Source organism: Taudactylus pleione, unplaced genomic scaffold (assembly GCF_031769625.1).
Source record: "Taudactylus pleione unplaced genomic scaffold, aTauple2 ptg000372l, whole genome shotgun sequence".
NCBI lineage: Eukaryota > Metazoa > Chordata > Amphibia > Anura > Myobatrachidae > Taudactylus > Taudactylus pleione.
Window position 1 is genome coordinate 4155246 of NW_028284773.1, and position 19748 is coordinate 4174993.

The window sequence follows — 19748 nt, forward strand, 5'->3', positions numbered from 1 at the left end:
CGGTCCGGGCCTCCCTTTGGGGGATCCCAAAGTGGGAGGCCGCCTGCTGCAGTTCGCCCGGTGTTGGTCGGTCACCACGACAGACACTTGGGTTCTCGAGGTGGTCTCACACGGGTATGCCCTCTCCTTCCGGCACAGACCCCCGGCTCGATTCTTCACCACGGGTCTACCATCAGACCGGAACAAAGCCACGGAGCTGCGGAAGATTTTGCACACTATGCTCCAGGCTGGAGTTATAGTGCCTGTTCCATTCTCCCAGAGGGGCCAGGGTTTCTATTCCAATCTCTTTTTGCTGCAGAAACCCAATGGGTCGTTTTGTCCGATTCTCAACCTCAAAGCTCTCAACAAATCTTTGCGGGTACCGAAGTTTCGGATGGAGACCCTACGGTCCATCATTCTGCCGCTGGAACCTGGGGACTACATGGTGTCATTGGACATACAGGACGCTTACCTGCATGTCCCTATTCTTTTGCGCCATCAGCAGTTCCTCAGGTTTGCAATCCGCAGCGACCACTTCCAGTTCCGGGCGTTACCTTTTGGCCTGGCGACAGCACCACCAAGGTGATGGCGGTCATGGCGGCTTAACTGCGACGGCAGGGGGTCCGCATGTTGCCGTACTGGGACGACCTTCTATTAGTGGCAGGATCTCCGGAGCTCCATCTGCGCCACTTGGACCTGACCATTGCGCTACTGCAACGGCACGGCTGGTTAATAAACTGGCAGAAGTCCACCCTGGTCCCGTCTCAGCGGATTCTGTACCTCGGAGCCTTATTGGACTCGGGACAGCAAAGGATATTTGTGACGGGGGAAAAGATCTCTGCCTTACAGTCGAGGGTGCGCAGTTGTCTGCAGAGCCGCCGGGTGTCTCTACACTCGGCGATGAGGTTACTGGGCTCCATGGTGTCGGTATTCGACATGGTGGAATATGCCCAGTTTCACTCCAGACCTCTGCAGCACCTGATCCTGTCCAAGTGGAATGGACTGCCTCAGTCTCTAAAATCCCAGACGATAGTGCTCACTCCGGAGGTTCGCCTGTCCCATGCCTGGTGGTTACAGACGACCCATCTCAACAAGGGTCGTCCGTTCTGGGTGGCGAATTGGGTCCTGTTGACGACGGACGCCAGTCTTCGGGGCTGGGGAGCAGTTTCGGGTCCACACTTGTTCCAGGGCTGGTGGACTCCGGCAGAAGCAGAGCTTCCAATAAACATCTTGGAACTCCGAGCGATGTTCAACGCTCTCCAGCAGGCACGTCGGGTTCTCCAAGGTCACCCAGTGCAGGTCCAGTCGGACAACGCTACCACCATGGCCTACATAAACCGGCAAGGAGGAACCTGAAGTCGGGCGGCTCTTGTGGAAGTGTCTCGGATCCTGGTATGGGCGGAGCGCAATCTTCCGGCCATATCAGCTGTCTTCATCTCGGGAGTGCTAAACTGGGAGGCGGACTTCCTCAGTCGCCAGGACGTTCATCCGGGAGAATGGTCCCTGCACCCGGACGTTTTTCAACTGCTGGTGGACAGGTGGGGTCTTCCAGAGATCGACCTCATGGCGTCCCGGCACAACAACAAGTTGCCGGTGTACGGGACTCGCACAAGAGACGAAGAGGCGTCTCTGGTGGATGCTCTGTCCGTCCGGTGGACGTTCCGGTTTGCTTATCTCTTTCCGCCGGTTTCCCTTCTTCCACGGGTAATCCGGAAGTTCAAACAGGAAGGAGGAACGCTCCTGTTGATAGCTCCCGCATGGCCCAGACGGCACTGGTTCTCAGACCTTCAGGGTCTGTCCGTGGACAGTCCTCTGCGGTTGCCGCTACGTCCGGACCTTCTGTCACAGGGTCCTTGTCTTCACCCGGACCTGACTCGGCTGTCTTTGACGGCGTGGCTGTTGAGACTGCCAAGTTAAGGTCAAGGGGGTTTTCCAGCTCTGTAGTGCGCACCATGCTCAGAGCTCGGAAGCTGTCTTCCGCGAGAATATACCATCGCGTGTTGGATACGTTCTTCCAATGGTGTCGGCCGAGAGGTTATGCACCGCGGGAGTTTCGTCTGTCTCGGATTCTCGCCTTCCTGCAAGCGGGACTAGACCATGGGCTTCGCCTTGCTTCTTTGAAGGTGCAGGTTTCGGCCCTGTCTGTCTGGTTCCATCGTAGGATTGCTACAATTCCGGATGTGCGCACCTTTGTGCAAGGTGTTCTACGCATTCAGCCACCCTTTGTTCCACCTATGGCGCCTTGGGATTTGGCTGTGGTCCTGAGGGCTCTCCAGGGACCGCCGTTTGAACCACTGGGCTCAGTGGATCTTAAATGGCTAACAGCTAAGACTGTTTTCCTTCTGGCCATAGCTTCGGCCAGACGTGTTTCTGATTTAGGGGCTCTTTCTTGTAGACCCCCTTTCTTGATTTTTCATGGCAACAGGGCAGTGCTACGCACTCGTCCTGAGTTTCTTCCCAAAGTTGTTTCCCAGTTTCATGTTAACGAGGAAATAGTTGTTCCGGCCTTTAACTCACCTGGCCTTTCAGTGGGTGATGCCACTTTGTATGTTGTGCGGGCCTTAAGGACTTATGGTGACCGCACTTCTCGTTTAGGAAGTCGGACGTCTTGTTTGTCCTCTATGGCTTCCGTAAAAAGGTTGGCCTCCTTCAAAGCAAACTTTGGCAGCCTGGATCCGTATGGCTATTTCTGAAGCTTATCTTCATGAAGGTCTGCCGGTTCCTCCTTCTGTGAAGGCTCATTCCACTAGGTCTGTGGGTCCTTCATGGGCAGCTCGACGTGGTGCCTCTGCAGTCCAAATCTGCAAGGCTGCTACGTGGTCCTCTGTCCATACCTTCGTGAGGTATTACAGGTTTGACACCTTCGCCTCTCAGGATGCTTCCTTCGGGCGACGGATTCTCCTTTCAGCACAGGAGCATCCCCACCCTTAAAGGATACTGCTTTGGGACATCCCCAAGGTATCCTGTGGATACCCTATGGACCCTGAATAGAAAATATGAGATATGGTAAGAACTTACCTTTGTTATCTCTATTTCTACGAAGTCCATAGGGTTGCACAGGACTCCCGCCCTGTCGCACCTGTGCTGCAGATGGGCTTTACTCTGGTCACCGGTTTTTCCGTCTCCCTCTGGTGAGAATGTGATTCTTGTGTGTGTCCAGATCTTTCTTCTCTCTCTTCCTTCTCCTCCTCCGGCCTATGGCTTGGTAACTAACTGAGATGCCTTGGCTCGGGGGCGGGGTATAGGAGGGGGACCCTAGTGCATCCTGGGAGGACTGAAAACTTAACTCTATGGTGCACGATGCCTGACGTCATCACCTATACCCAAGGTATCCTGTGGAACCCTATGGACTTCGTAGAAATAGAGATAACAAAGGTAAGTTCTTACCATATCTCATATTATTTTTAATTTTCTAGAGTATATAATTCTACTATATATAAACTATAATTATATCTACATCCCACAAAATAAAAATAGTCCAATCTATGGGGTCTATGTGCTAAGCCTTGGAGAGATATAAAGTACCAACCAATCGGCTCCTGTCATTTTTGAAAAACATCTGAAAAGTGTACTTCAGTTTAAGGGTGATTGAAATATTGGAAAAGACTAGCACACTAATTGTTTTTTTTCTATCTGTTGTTCTAGTGCAGATCTTAAACAGTTCTGTTAAATATCTGTGCTGGATAACTCTGCAGTCGTATAGGAAAAATGAGTGTGGTTACTGTAAATATATTACTGCTAGGCTAGGGGGAGTATTTCCATAACCACTTAACTGAAGTGGTCGCATGGGAACAAAGCCAACTGTGCATCAGCTGACAAGGTGCGACCGCACCACCCCGCTGTGTTTTTGAAGAGGAAATCCCTTTTACACATGTGCAGGACTGATCTTCTCTGACTCCCCGGAACTTTCCTGTGGACCTGGCAATTTCTCAGTGGTTTTGCTGGAAAAAATTGTCAGTTAAGTGGTTAATGTGCCACTCTTATCATTACTTAATTATTGTATGTTTCTGTTATACCCTAAACTCTCTGGTGAACAATATGTGGTGCACATATATATAGAAAGTCCAGCAGGTACTGCACACTCTTCTTTTCTGGTATAATTAGGGTGCTTGGTCCTAAATACATATATAGCAGAGGGAAACCAGAAAAACTGGAAGACCAGCACACCAACATCAATATGCAAAACAGGTTTTTTTATAGCTTAATTTTTCAAAAAGTAGAGCAATCCAATATGTCACAAAAATACATCAGTTCACATAAAGTGCAAGAAAATATGATGGTACTCATCAGTGTCCGTGCAGTGTGAACTGATGCAGCAGCATCAGCGAGTACAGTCCATATATATATATATATATATATATATATATATTATAGTGTATGTATGTGTGTGTGATGCCTTAATGCAGCGGTTCTCCACTCCAGTCCTCAAGCACAGGTCATGTTTTGTGGATTTCTTTACTCATGCACAGGTGAATAAACCTATTTGACTGGGCCACTAAATAGCCCACCTGCTATCACACACAGTAATCCTCAAAACATGACTAGTTGGAGATACTTGAGGGTTGAGAACCGCTGCCTTAATGTTTTGTACTGTGTACAGCACTCTAATGCACTTATGTACAATTACATTCTAATATGCCAATAAAATTCATACACAGCCTGTTATATTTTATACTAGACTTAATGGACTTCAAATAGCCTTATTGAAGGACTGCTAGAAGGCTATAGCTGCCTACAGTTGGTGAGACCAGTGGTCGGTTAGATAAACTTGCATTTTAGGATCCTGGCCTTTTTAAAAACTTGGGGGTCAGTTCCAAAGTTGCATTGCATTTTCCCAGAAAAGTAGCTTTTTTTGCGCACCCCCCTGAAGAGGTGAAAAGGGAGGGAACATCTTTGTTAAGGTAAAACGGTCAGGACACAGTGCTGGTACACCCCTCTCAATGAATGATCATGCACTTGGAGGGGTTTAAATTGCATAATTTAGCCAATAAAGACATGTAGGTGTTCAGGTAAATATATCTAAAAAGTTCAATAATGGGATAGGTATAAATGATGTGGGACAGGTATGTGGCGGTGTAAATGAAGTGGGACAGGTATATGGAGGTGTAAATGATGTGTGAGAGATATGTGGAGGTATAAATGATATGGGACAGGTATGTGGAGGTATAAATGATGTGGGACAGGTATGTGGAGGTGTAAATGATGTGGAACAGGTATGTGGAGGTGTAAATGATGTGGGACAGGTATGTGGAGGTATAAATGATGTGGGACAGGTATTCAGAGGTGTAAATGATGTGGGACAGGTATGTGGCGGTGTAAATGATGTGGGACAGGTATGTGGCGGTGTAAATGAAGTGGGACAGGTATATGGAGGTGTAAATGATGTGGGACAGATATGTGGAGGTATAAATGATATGGGACAGGTATGTGGAGGTATAAATGATGTGGGACAGGTATGTGGAGGTGTAAATGATGTGGGACAGGTATGTGGAGGTGTAAATGATGTTGGACAGGTATGCAGAGGTGTAAATAATGTAGGTATGTGGAGATGTAAATGATGTGGAACAGGTACAGATGTGTCCTTGCTCATCTAGCCTCAATATGCCATGCAGCGTGAGCCGCCAGCTCTGCTAGGGTTGGGTGGCTTATTTTTTTGCAGTAAATGCATCTTAGGAACCACCAGAAGTCTTCTGATTAATTTGCTATGAGAAACTTGTATAGACAGTCAGGTGCATAAATATTGGGACATTGACAGAATTTTTATATTTTGGCCTTTATTCACCACCACAATGGCTTTGAAGTGAAAGAAACAAGATGTGCTTTAACTGCAGACTTTCAGATTTAATTTGAGGGCAAGTATATCCAAATCAGGTGAGCGGTGTAGGAATTACAACGGTTTCTATATGTGCCTCCCACTTTTTAAGGGGCCAAAAGTAATGGGACTTTCAACTCAAAAGCTATTTCATGGACAGGTGTGGGCTATTCCCTCATTATTTCATTATCAATTAAGCAGGTAAAAGGTCTGGAGTTGATTCTAGGTGTGACATTTGCATTTGGAATTAGTTGCTGTCAACTCTCAATATGAGATCCAAAGAGCGGTCACTATCAGTGAAGCAAGCCATCATTAGGCTGAAAAATCAAAACAAACCCATCAGAGAGAAAGCAAAAACATTAGGTGTGGCCAAATCAACTGTTTGGAACATTCTTAAAAAGAAAGAATGCACCAGAGAGCTCAGTAACACCAAAAGACCCAGAAGACCACGGAAAACAACTGTGGTGGATGACAGAAGAATTATTTCCCTGGTGAAGAAAAACCCCTTCACAACAGTTGGCCAAATCAAGAACACTCTCCAGGAGGTAGGTGTATATGTGTCAAAGTCAACAATCAAGAGAAGACTTCACAAGAGTGAATATAGAGGGTTCACCACAAGATGTAAAGCATTGGTGAGCCACAAAAACAGGAAGACCAGATTAGAGTTTGGCAAACAACATCTAAAAAAGCCATTACTGTTCTGGAACAACATCCTATGGACAGATGAGACAAAGATCAACTTGTACCAGAGTGATGGGACGAGAAGAGTATGGAGAAGGAAAGGAACTGCTTATGATCCAAAACATACCACCTCATCAGTGAAGCATGGTGGTGGTAGTGTCATGGCGTGGGCATGTATGGCTGCCAATGGAACTAGTTCCCTTGTATTTATTGATGATGTGACTGCTGACAAAAGCAGCAGAATGAATTCTGAATTGTTTCGGGCAATATTATATGCTCATATTCAGTCAAATGCTTCAGAACTCATTGGACGGCGCTTCACAGTGCAGATGGACAATGACCCGAAGCATACTGTAAAAGCAACCAAAGAGTTTTTTAAGGCTAAAAAGTGGAATGTTATGCAATGGCCAAGTCAATCCCCTGACCTGAATCCGATTGAGCATGCATTTCACTTGATAAAGACAAAACTGAATGGAGAATACCCCAAGAACAAGCAGGAACTGAAGACATTTGCAGTAGAGGCCTGGCAGACCATCACCAGGGATGAAACCCAGCGTCCGGTGATGTCTATGCGTTCCAGACTTCAGGCTGTAATTGCCTGCAAAGGATTTGCAACAAAGTATTAAAAAGTGAAAGTTATATTTAGGATTGTTTAGTTTGTCCCATTACTTTTGGCCCCTTAAAAAATGAGAGGCACATATGGAAACCGTTGTAATTCCTACACCGTTCACCTGATTAGGATGTAATTACCCTCAAATTAAATCTGAAAGTCTGCAGTTAAAGCACATCTTGTTTGTTTCATTTCAAAGCCATTGTGGTGGTGAATAGAGGCCAAAATATGAAAATTCTGTCAATGTCCAATATTTATGCACCTGACTGTATGTGTCGTTTGTAAATGGAATGTGGTGTGGAAAATAGCTGCGGCCACTGCATCGTGGCATGTCTCATGCTGATTGAGAGACTTAGTTGCACACAACTCATATGTGTCCACATACATCTATCCTCCGTGCGCTACAAGTCGTGTTACACATAACACGTGAGTGCTGTGTAACACTGTAACGCCAAGCGTCTTTTTGTGCAACTTTTTCCCTTCAAATGTCTCATTCGCAAATGATGTGATTAGGAAGCACAAGCAGCTTCTGCTGATTAAAATAATATGCGGCATGCCTATATTCTGTGGGCAGGTGCATCTTCATGCGAAATGCTACATTACAGTGTCAGCAGCTGCGACACTGTAACGTAGCATTTCATATGCAGATGCACCTGCAGTCATACACAGAATATAGGAATGCCGTATATCATTTTGCGAATAAGACGCATTTGAAGGGAAAAAGTAGCATGGAAATACGCCCAGTGCTACCAAGTCACGCCATTACATGGAGCGACTAGAAGGGGCTGTTTGACACGCCTGTATACAAGTGTCGCATATCAAAATAATTTGTGCAGTCTCCTGGTACATCCTAGACACATCGCATTGCAACTTAGACGCATTTTTCAGCAAAAAAAATGCCCGGTGCTAGCAGACTCTCACGGGACCAGGTGCACCACAAGGGGCTTATTTTGTATTTGATGTGACTGCAGCAAATGCGAGTGAGGACACATCTGTATGTGGAGGTGTTGTTGTATTGATGGAAGAGGAGTTTTTGAACTTGCAGATGAGAGGTAAAAGCAGTTATTCCCACTTTTAACAAACACTGGAAAATCACTTAAACACATATATTTTCTGTTCCCCAAAATCCCAGAAAGACTTTAATTGATGAAAAATGCTTGCTTGTTGATAAAAATTGCAAACATTTGCCATTGGACACCTTTTAAATACCCCCAGTACTATCCTTATGGCCACTAACAGACTTCTAGTCTTGCTTTCTCAGTTGCCATTTTTAGGGGGTCCAGGATGGTTTCCCCACTTTTTCATGCACTTCTCCCATTTTATAGAAAAGTCGCACACCCTCGCAGAAAGTATCACAAATTGGCCTTTCTGATTGGATCTCAGGTGCTCGTATTCGTGCGAAATATGCAAGTTTTAAGAAACAAACTCATACCTAATTGAATTGACCCCTTGGTCTGCTTTACTTTATAAATACAACTCTCTTCCTATATATGCACTTTAATGTGATAATGTGACATACACCTTTTTATAAAACCATTTAGGAATCTAGCTTTGTTTCATGTTTTTTGTGCACACGAGTTGGATTTCTTGGATAAGTGAACAACATCTTTATTTTGTGGACAGGGAAATGAAAACTCTTTCCCTAATCCCCTTAATCCCTGGGTGGTGTGTTTAAATCCTGGTTTAGTAGATAAGAATTTCCTAAATTTGACTTTCTCTCTTGATCCCTCTCTTTATTTAAAAGTCCTCAAGTGTTGTGTTATGTTTGTTATGTTGTATGCTGTTGCCAATTGAATGTACAACAGTTTTCTTATGGTTCAGTAAATCAAGGAGTTGTATAAAGAGGAAGTGATTCAATGCAAACAGATATTCTTGTAATTTTTATGGGATGTCGTAAGTATGCCGGCGGACGGGATGCTGGACGTCGGAAGCCCGACCCGGGACTAAAGATAGGTGTCGAAATCCCTATGCCTACCTAAATACTGATGCCGGAATCTCGACAGCCGATATCCCAATCGAACGTACACACTGGCATCTTCGGTGTTAGCCACAGAGGGAGGGGGGATGGTTAGGTTTAGGCACCGCAGCAGGGTTAGGCTTTGGGGGGTGGGGGGTTAAGCACAAAGGGGGGACGGTTAGGTTTAGGCACCAAGGGGAGGGTTAGGGTGCAAGAAAGGAGGGTTAAGGGGAGAAGCGGGGAGGGTTAGTAAACTTAGCCGACCTCTGTCTGAGTACTGAGCGTCGGGATGCCGCTGTTTGCATTTTGACAGTAGGCATCCCGACTGCGGTATTTCATACCCAACCCCATTTTTATACAGTATACAGACACCTTTAGAAAAAAACAAATACACATAAATAGTGCTATACAGTACTTAGGACAGAAAGTTGTTTTCCTGGAAATTATTTGGTGGTAATTCACTGGGACAGTATTCAGATTACGTGTTCGAACATAGGAGCAGAGAGATGTGGGATTGATTCTTAAGAACCTATTATGTTATGAAAATAGCAGGGTTAAAGCAATGAATAGGAGGAAATTTGGCAAAAGAGTTTATTCTAAACTGGGTACACACTGACATACATTGGCCGATGTATCTGCTGCCCGTCGGGCAGTGTGTACCCGTGATGTCGGTGAACGTCCGCATTCACTGACATATCGCATTGGCTGTGCTGCACAGCTGATGGACAGATATGTCTGCAGACATATCTGTCCATCGGCAGATGTGTACATACACACATAGCGGCAGCCGCGAGGAGGGAGGCGGGATACACACCCCGCCCGCTGGGACACACCCCCTGGTTGCCGGGACATGCGGCAGGCACAGATGATGGTTGCTCAGTGTGTACGAACAACCATCATCTGCAGATATATCTGTATAGTGTGTACCCACCTTAAGATGGGTAAGAACAGTAGAATGACAAATAATCTGATTAAGGGCCAAATTCAATTAGCCCTGTTCACCCGAGCCCCTTTTAACGCCCGTTAAATTAACATGTTAATAGGAGTTAACGCACAGAATCCGTGATAAGTTCACGGACCTATGCGGCATCCGTTAACATGCTCTTTAATGGGGATTTCTTTACGGGTCTGATCAGACCAAGAAATAAATCCCCACTAAATGCAGCCTTCGGGGCTAATTGAATAGCACCAGTGGTTTAATTAGCCTGCGGTAAATTACGTGGCTAATTGAATTCCCCCTAAATGTAATAATGTGTCATCTATATTTATTACTATTTACATTTCAAATTCTAAGGCTAGTTCTAATATTATACAAAATCTTTTACAAGTTTTAAAATACCATTTCAATGGGGCCATGAGTGTACAGATGTGTCCTCTTCCATCTTTGGCGCTGTGACAGCAAACGTGTGCCCGCATCACCCCATACGACTTGCCACGTGCGCCAAGCCACAGCAGCTTGCGCACCGCGCAATACCATTGGATCACGGGTGCGAACGCAGCGTGTGATTCGTGCAATACATGGCGCGATTTGCCGCATCAATTGCAAAGATACAAAAGGACACATCTGCAGCCTGTACTTCGTTTTGTAGAAAAAGATTTGTGAAATGTTTCTACATATACATTTTGTCATTTTTGTATTTGCCTGTGGCCTGGATAGCTATATAAATTGAAACGGTGAAACAATTTTACACTTCCTCAGTGTTTGGGTGGCAGCCATTGTTACGTTGTCTGTTGTTTAGGCAGGTTCTAAGAGATATATGGAGAGAGAGGGAGTAAGGACAAAGGCACATGATAGTGCATTAATTATTGTACTGTTGTAAATAAAGTCTTTAAGTAGAATGTATAATGGATTTAGAGTATAAATTCACTCTCTGAATAACAACCTGAGCATCAGACTGTAGCGCTTGTTTCCATGACTCATGCAAAACTTGTCTCCATATACAGTATCTGAAGTTATTTATACAGTTTAATAAAAGCTTAAAAACCAATAGTGTAATATGATCTGACACCACACACCATGTGAATACCGGTTTTAAGCACACATCATGCTTATGCTAAGGGTCTTTAGCTTTCAGAAGAATTGAACCACAGGAATTTAAGAAGAAAAACAAGTGTGTTGTACTTTTATTTTAACTAATAACTGACAATTGAAGTACTGTATATAAAGTGCTTTTCAGAATAACCAAGGCCCCAACAGATCCTGGGGCTGCAATGGGTTAATGGTTCATGCCTCTCAGGAAGTGTTTTTGAAGGCATTCAATTAGTTAGACCTCTAGCTGACCTACGAACCCATACTTATTGGTACTTTTTTGTAACGAAATACAAATAAAGACATAGTTTCAACATAAGAAGACTAACCCAGTGTCCCTTTGATTGGTGTAAGTGTGATCACTTCCCTATCACATTTCACAAGTGTTCCAGATACTAGATGTCTTAACTGTATATCTTTTATCACATTGTAATCAGAAAGAGTGCACCAAAGTGAATATTCCCTTGGATAGTCTAATTTTACCACAAATGTTGTAAGTACTCTCTGTATAATTATTATGTAAGGATTTTGAATTGCTATCTGGAGGATAGTGCTGTTCATGCTAGCAGTGTTTTAACTTGTTTCTTCCTCTGTCGTTTTAGGAAGTTTGCCCCAAGATGCTCAGTATGTAAGGAACCGATAATGCCTGCCCCTGGCCAGGAGGAGACTGTTCGGATTGTAGCTTTGGACCGTGATTTCCATGTGCAGTGTTACCGCTGTGAGGTATATTTTCAAAGGATGAAAGCTGCTGATCTCTCCTCTCTCCATATATTGCACACATACCGTAATAGAATTAGCAGTAATATGTAACTTTGCTTCTTTACAGGACTGTGGAAGCCTTCTCTCGGAAGGGGAGAATCAAGGCTGCTACCCACTGGACGGACACATTCTGTGCAAGTCCTGTAATTCTGCTCGTATCCAGGCTCTTACTGCCAAGTCCAGCACCGACCTGTGAATGAATAGCACCTTCTCTTGAATGTTAGGAACGTCCTCAATGCTTTTCATTACTCCTCTCGACCCAGTCAGCACCTGACTAATGGTCAGATGATTTAGACACAAGGCCTATGTAAGAACTCCCCTTTCAGCGGCACATTGAAAGGGGTTTCACATTCTAGTTATTTCACTCACTCCTCATTCATAGCACTAAACATTGTATTATTTGTCTATGACCTCTTCAGTTCCAGAGGAATTCGTACAAGTTAAATTTGTAATCCAGTTTTGTTTTGTTTTTTCATATATCACATGTTCTGAATAGATTACATGTAAACTCATTATTGTGACAATTAAAGCAGCAGCTTAAGAAGTATAATAAAGAAAAGCTAATAAATCAGGCCCTATTTGCTGACATGGTGAGTAAGATCAGGTCCCACTGCGACAGATAATACATGGGCCATTTGGAAGTATCTGCAGAGCATCATTGGTATAAGGTGGTCACCCTTGTGTGCTGAGATATTCCCATATATTTGCCTATATATAAAACCATTTTACTGTATAAGTGGAGAGGGAGTTCTGTTCGTTATTCGCTCATTTTACATTTTTTAATCTATGCCTTTGCTTCTCTTCTTAGCACACACTTTCGTGGCTACTGGTGATGCCATTTTCTATTTGTGATTGGATATATTAATTGTGCTTTATCGGTGGTACGTAGTTATGAATATGCAAACACAGACACTCCTCTCTTCCCAGGTAGTATCACGGTGTCACCCAATTTGAACATGAATTTAAGAAACTATTCATGTTCCAACTGTGCTATCCAGATATATGCAAGCTAGCAAGGTGCCTTATAGCTAAATAGTTTCCAGGTCAGAATCTTAGACTAGGGTCCAGGTAGGTACTGTATGCAGTAATTCTGGGAAGACATTAATAGAGATTGCAGCTTTTGGATTTAGAATAGGGTCAAAATGCAGTGCATTAATGAGCCCAATCCTGCAGCTGATCTTTAGTATTTAATTTAGGTAATTTTCTTATATGGATGTAAAGGGATTTTTCCAAATCCCCTTCCCCACCCTCTTTGATGTCCTCTCATTACAGAGAATAAAGTTGTGATTGCCATTGAGCTGTAGGTTACGTAAACATATTCAGCCATTCCTTTGTTTTCTTTCCAGCAGGGATTAATGCTATAAATTTTAAAATGCTTTTAAAAGCAGACCATAAATAAGCAAGTGTCTGCAGCCACTTTGCCTTATCCAAATGTGTTTCCTAGACCTGGGAGATTTATAGTTTATTGTAAGTGCCATATAAGCTCTAGTAACAATGAGCTATGGGTAGGGGAGATGCATGTTTATTTCCTTATAAAGAGAAGTATAATATATATTTTTTGTATTAGAACTCGCTTGTAAAGTGAGTTATTCTATATTATACTGTGTCTTTGTTAGGTTATTATATAAAATTTCCATATAGATTTACAAAAGTGTGAACTGAAAATACCCTTGTGCAGAAGTATAGTAAACTTGGTTTGTCAGAAAAGGGTGTTTTCCATGATGCCTTTTGTGCTAATTATGTAGTGTTACTGTCCAAGTGATAGCATCAAACATCCGTGTGTTCTGTATGTAAGCAGTATAAGCTGTTTTCAGTATATGTAGTCCTGCTCACCCCCAGATGGATCTTCCTGCAGCTCCTGCCCATTCACAAGTGTGCACATCTCAACATTGTAGCCAATACATGGTATTTACGTATAGCATGTGTTCTCTATTCTCTTTCCTGGGCTGGGTAAGCTTTGGGGGCAGCGTTCTTAGCGCAAGGCATTGTGGAATCTAAACCTGACAGGTCCTTATTAAAAACCATTCCTAGGGAAAGCCTTGTATGTTCTTTTGATAGTATCAGTAGTGTCATTGTTTGAATGACTTTTTATTGAATATAAGTTAGCCTCACATCTTACTTTCAGAGATGTAGCGTATTTTGTGGCAATGCTTACACTGCTATTCCAATCCCCTTTGCCAACACAGTATCCTGTAAGTCACAGTGTGCTAAAAGGAGCCATATCATATGTATGTGTGGTATTTTAGGTTATCGCTACAACTGATTAGGGAAACCTTAAACAATAAGTAAACCATCACATTGCTGTATATAGCACCAAATGCGCATGTATGGATGTGATCTGAAAGCGCATCATATTTTAAAGCACAGCCTGTGCAAAATCTTACGCAATTGCCTGAAAATATCCTTATGCTTATTACCCAACATATCAGAAAATGAACAAAGGTTACACATGGAGATTCATGTAGAAGATTAAACAATACTACTTTGCACTATCTAAAGAGTATTCTTGTAATAAATACACACGCAATTGCTCCTCAGTATAAAATCCTTATTTGTACATGTAACAGCCCTCTAACTACATAGTGAAGGGGTAGCTATTTTGTACACCAATCCAATTTTCCTATCAATTGCCTAAAGTTTATTATTTTATTTTGTTGTTGTCTCAATTATGTAGTTTTAGGGAGTTAATAGTTTACATTTCGTAGATACTAAATCTAGCCTTGGAAATACATACTCCTAGTGCGTGTAAGCAACTGCTGTACTTAAAGATCTGCCTTGTGTTCTCCCATCACCCATAGTGCACAGTTGCAAAATGTACAGTTGGTTGATTTTATACCACAAAATAAAATTGCAACATTATCAACAGTTCAAAAAATAAGGCAACCTGCAGTATATTATATTATACCAATACATATGAGATTTAAATTAAAAAAAAAAGTTAAAATCCCAGATTTTTATTAATAATTATGTATAGAGAAAGTGAACCAAATGAATGGTCAAATAATTGTTTTCCAAAAATGCAACAATGTTATGGCTGCTGAATAAGGTACTGTATTTTCTAACCAGTTTTCTCCAAAATTCGGAAAACAAGAATTCTGATACATTATGTATGAATCATGTGCCATTAACCTATAAGCATGGGAGCAGAACTATTTACTTAGTTAGAAAACTTGAATTAACTTCATTGTAGTACTTTCAGTAAGCAAATTAAATTTCATAAACAGTCCATGCAAGTTCTTGACTGTTTAATCCTTTGAATGTGCAACTAAGGATCTGTAAGCATATTGGTTTCATCTGTTCATCTGTTTGTAAGAATATCTGTTTTGAAAATGTTACATTAACTTTTTTGTCTATTATAAATAAGTTGTAGAGAATCTCCATTTAATGGTGCTTAACTTTCCACCCCCAAGAACCACGTGGATGGCACTCAGCAGTCATGACAGCAGTGCAATAATGCAATATGAATTTATAATACATTATTTATAATGTACTGCCATTTTGTAACAGTCCATAAGCAGAAAACTGCCTGCGAATAACTTCCTAGTTGGGGATCTGAGTTCACATTCTCTATTCAAGTGATTGGTATGTGGCATAACACAGTCCTGTTAACCTGTGATGGCTGCAGGTTTTACAGCAACAGCAGTTGTGTTATTAATTATCCATGAAAGAAATGCACTTTTGTGTCCGTGGAATTGTCAGCAGCAATGAGTTCGTATCACTTGGAGGTACATTTTATGTTTGAAAATTACATTTTGTGTTAATTTGTACCACATACTGTATCCTCATACCTGCTGGGATCTATCAGTTCTCCAAATAATAAGTTTACACAAGATAGTAATTTCAATATATACTTTGGCCATTTTTTTGGTCAGTCTTTTTTTTTTTTGCTTAACTAACATACATCTGCCAAACTGATCAGGATTCAGATTGTCTTTTAGCATTTACAGCAGCTAGTAGGAGTGACATTAATAATTTCAGCTGTTAAGGTTGTCAGATATTTCTTCAGTACTTCTACCGTCATATTTCCATTTTGTAGTGTTCATTAAATACATAATTCTAATTCCACTACTGTGTGTACATAATAACTAGGATCACTGCCAATACACCTATTGTCTTTGTCCCATAAACAACTTGTGAGGGTTAGCATTTGTTTACAGTGTATTCCCTTACCAGGTGTCTTTCATTTCACAAGAAATGTGAATGCACTCTCTAAACAAAGACTTGGGCAACCTTTGGCTTGCTAGTTGTTGTCAGGGCTAGCTGGCATGCTTGGACCTCTAGTCCCACAACAATTGGCAAGTCACATGATCCTGATCTCTGCTCTACCACAGCACTGAAGGTGTAAAAGCGAGGAATACTTGCACACTACAAACCTCATTGTAGAGTGATTAACCCAAAGAAAACTCCTAACACCAAAGATAGAGGAAAACACTTCTCTCAGTAATATTCTTGCCATTCATATTCTTCTTAGTGTTTGCACATTTTGGGGATTTGGGCATCAGTATAGGAAATAGGCTTGATATATTGTTGTTTTTGGTAATGAACACAATATGGCACCCTTAATCAAGATGGCTAGACAGCAAGAAAGCACGTAATTAATTTTGTTATAAAAGCATTGTGCATTAATGAAAACTGTGATTATTATCTTATTGTACCTTGTTCTAATCTGATTTTATAAGATTTTTTTTTTACTTAGTAAAGTTTTTCTGATAATATCCACGCTTCACATTAAAGTTTCTATATGCATTAAAAAAATGATTTCTGTATGTGTTTTTTAATTGTGGAATATGGGTGTAGGGGAGAAATGCAGAGGTGAGGGCACACACCTGAACAATTAATATCATACTTTGATATCATAGATGTTTTTACTAGTCATTACAGCTTGACAACTATGTGCATATTGCACAATATACATTAAAATCTAGATGGAAGAGTGTAAAACATGGAAGTACTAGGTCACTTTATAAATAATCACCTATAAAATATTTCCGTAAACTGGTGCTTGGTTGTCAACCTAACATTGACTCTAGCCTCTACACTGCTAACTCTGAGCCCAGGAAACTAAGGCTTTTTACAGTATTTATATGGCACAAAAAAATCTCTGTAGCTTTGTACAGGGAAAATTACATTGGTATGAACAAACAACACCATATAAAAAGGATCAACCAAAAATACAATAAAAAAAAAAAAAAATAGTCCGAAAATTATTCAAGTGAGTGTTAATAAAGTAACCCAAACAGAAAAGGTTAGTGTCTTCTGACTTTGATTAGAAGCACACTGGAGACGAGCATAGTGATGGGTGAGAACCAAGAGGGTGAAGGGCCCTGCACGTAAGAGTTTAGTCTTAGTAGGTGAGGGGAATAACAGGGAGGTGAACTGGAAAGAGGTGGCAAAGGATGATAGATGGTGCGAGTTAAGAATGTGAGGAGGGCTGGTGAGCTTTAATGAATGAATGGGTTTTTGGGCAAGTTTAAATCCATGCAGTTTGAAAGGGTAGGGAAGTGAGTTCCATAAGATGGGAGTAGCAAAAACAAAATGTGACTTTCAACAGTAAATATTGGCGAAAAACAGTAAAACTTTTACCAATTAAGTTTCATTCATGTGAATCTAGATGAGGTGACTTTACATGATAGTAATGCAATTCATCGTGAAACAATTTTTATAAACAATGTGACCAAATAGGGAGAACCTAATAATTAACTACATACATTAGGCAAGTGTTTAGTAAAGCAGAACTTGCCCTTCAATGCAGCTTCAATATTACCCCATTGCTGCTATATCTCCAGGCTTCAGATACTAGGCCTACAATCATAAAACATTGTGCATCAAGCAGGGTAAATATATTGGAATAACTAAAGTGGGACACAACTGTGAAAATACGATTTAATCTACATCTGAGCACTTTTTTGAGATAAAAGCTTCAGAAACTTGTTTTGTAAAGTAACTGCACTAAATATTTGTGTTTACAACAGAAGTCAATGATTTTGTTTTTTAAGAAAAAGGATGTACTAAGCTATGAAAAGTGATAAAGTGGAGAGTGATAAATGACCAGCCACTCAGCTGCCATCTGTCATGTTACAGGCTGTGTTTCAAAATGACAGTTGGGAGCTGATTGGCTGGTGGTTTATCACTCTCCAGTTTATCACTTTTCAGAGCTTAGTATATCTGGCCCTTCTGATACTTTTTATGAACCAGTTTATATCTGAAGTGTTAACTACTTGTATGATGTGTAGACTGTTTGAGAAGCTCAAACTGATATGAATATTTTAGGCTTGCTTTGCCACTAAATACTGTATGAGAAGTCCCAACTAGAAGAAACAGGTCACAATGTCCCACGACCTCATCGGTTTTACAGGATGGTGTCTCAAAATACGAATTGGAAACATTGCAATGTCTCTACATCATCAGCTATATCATATTAACCTCAGGATAAATTTGTCTTATATATTTGATAAATGACTATAGTCCATTATTAGAAAAACACATTACATCTTTGCATCTTTTCTCACCTTGAAGACAGATATTGTTTTGTAAACAGATGGTTATTTGCTGATATAGTAAATATGATATAATTACATAATTAAATTATATTCATTCACTCTCATTTTTTACCATCAGTCCCATTAGCCACTGTTTGCAACTGGCTTGCTTTGTATTTCAGTGGTACAATATGTTATTCCTGCAAGTTGATACAGATTAACATATATGATGACATGGTAAGGTATTCGCTCTACCAGCGATTCCAAAATTTATTGGCAAGTCTCTACAACTGCCTCCATTGTCGTTTGCATCAGACTTTAGTAATAAACCCACCAGATATGAAACATGGCCAGAGTTTAGATGACTGACAACCCTGGATCGGTAGAAATTGGCACAACAGGTCTTGCGATATTAATGACTTAAACCTCTGCCAAGATAGTGCATCAACATATCATGAGTGAATCGCTTATGATAGGCGTCCAGCATCATGAAATCAAAAATTCAATTACAATCAAACATTTAAACTCCACCCATATGTGAAGAATGAGAGGGAGTTGACCAACCAAGTACAACCTTGATCATGCACCATGTCGTCCATGCTTTTTGTCTTCATCTCTGCTAATATTAGCTCTCCTATTTCTACTGTTGTACAGCTCCACAGTTCTTGATATGGTGCTCTCTGGTTGCAGTGCTAGCTTAATGTTGTCTAGAATGAACCTAACATGGCAGGATTTCTGCAGCAAATGATGCAGAGATGAAACTTGGGACCTGAACTTGTTCTAGAGAACGTAAAGATTTTTTCCAGTACTCCCATTCCTGTTGCCTGCCTAAAGTTAATGGTGTGTCCCATTCTCTGAGTAAGAACTTCTCTTGTATAACTATTGGAGATACAAATCCAAGTGGGTCATAGATATTGTTTGTCAGTGATGGTATACCTCATCAGGTGGAATTTTCATGCCTACATCTAGGGCTGACTACATACTAGGTGATGCCAATGCGATGCCCGATGGTACGACTGAACGATATATTGGGTGGTTGGTACACACTGCACGATCCGGTGGATGACCCCCTCCCCCCCCCCCGGTAAATCGTTCACATGCACCTCTTTGGCATCGGCAGCTGGCCCGCTCCATTGACCATGCATTATTAGTGCTCTGTTAGCCGTGAATAGTGCATACACCCATGGCCAAAAGTTTTGAGAATGACACAAGTATTGGTTTTCACAAAGTCTGCTGCTTCAGTTTTTATTATGGCAATTTGCATATACTCCAGAATGTCATGAAGAGTGATCAGATGAATTGCAATTAATTGCAAAGTCCCTTTTTGCCATGACAATGAACTTAACTCCAAACACATTTCCACTGCATTTCAGCCCTGCCACAAAAGGACCAGCTGATGTCATGTCAGTGATTCTCTCGTTAACACAGATGAGTGTTGACGA

The 19748-nt window shown here is 41.6% G+C and overlaps 1 protein-coding gene across 4 annotated transcripts in view; it reads left to right on the plus strand.

Moving 5' to 3' along the window:
* LPP (LIM domain containing preferred translocation partner in lipoma) overlaps window positions 1-16582 on the plus strand; it is a 429876-nt gene extending 413294 nt beyond the window's left edge. For all 4 annotated transcript variants that reach the window (XM_088444790.1, XM_088444791.1, XM_088444788.1 and 1 more), the window contains 2 exons: window positions 11671-11791; window positions 11895-16582. In XM_088444790.1, coding sequence (XP_088300916.1) covers window positions 11671-11791; window positions 11895-12023 — 250 coding nt within the window. In that variant the 3' untranslated portion in view covers window positions 12024-16582. The remainder of the gene's footprint in view (window positions 1-11670; window positions 11792-11894) is intronic.
* The last annotated feature ends 3166 nt before the right edge of the window (window positions 16583-19748 follow it).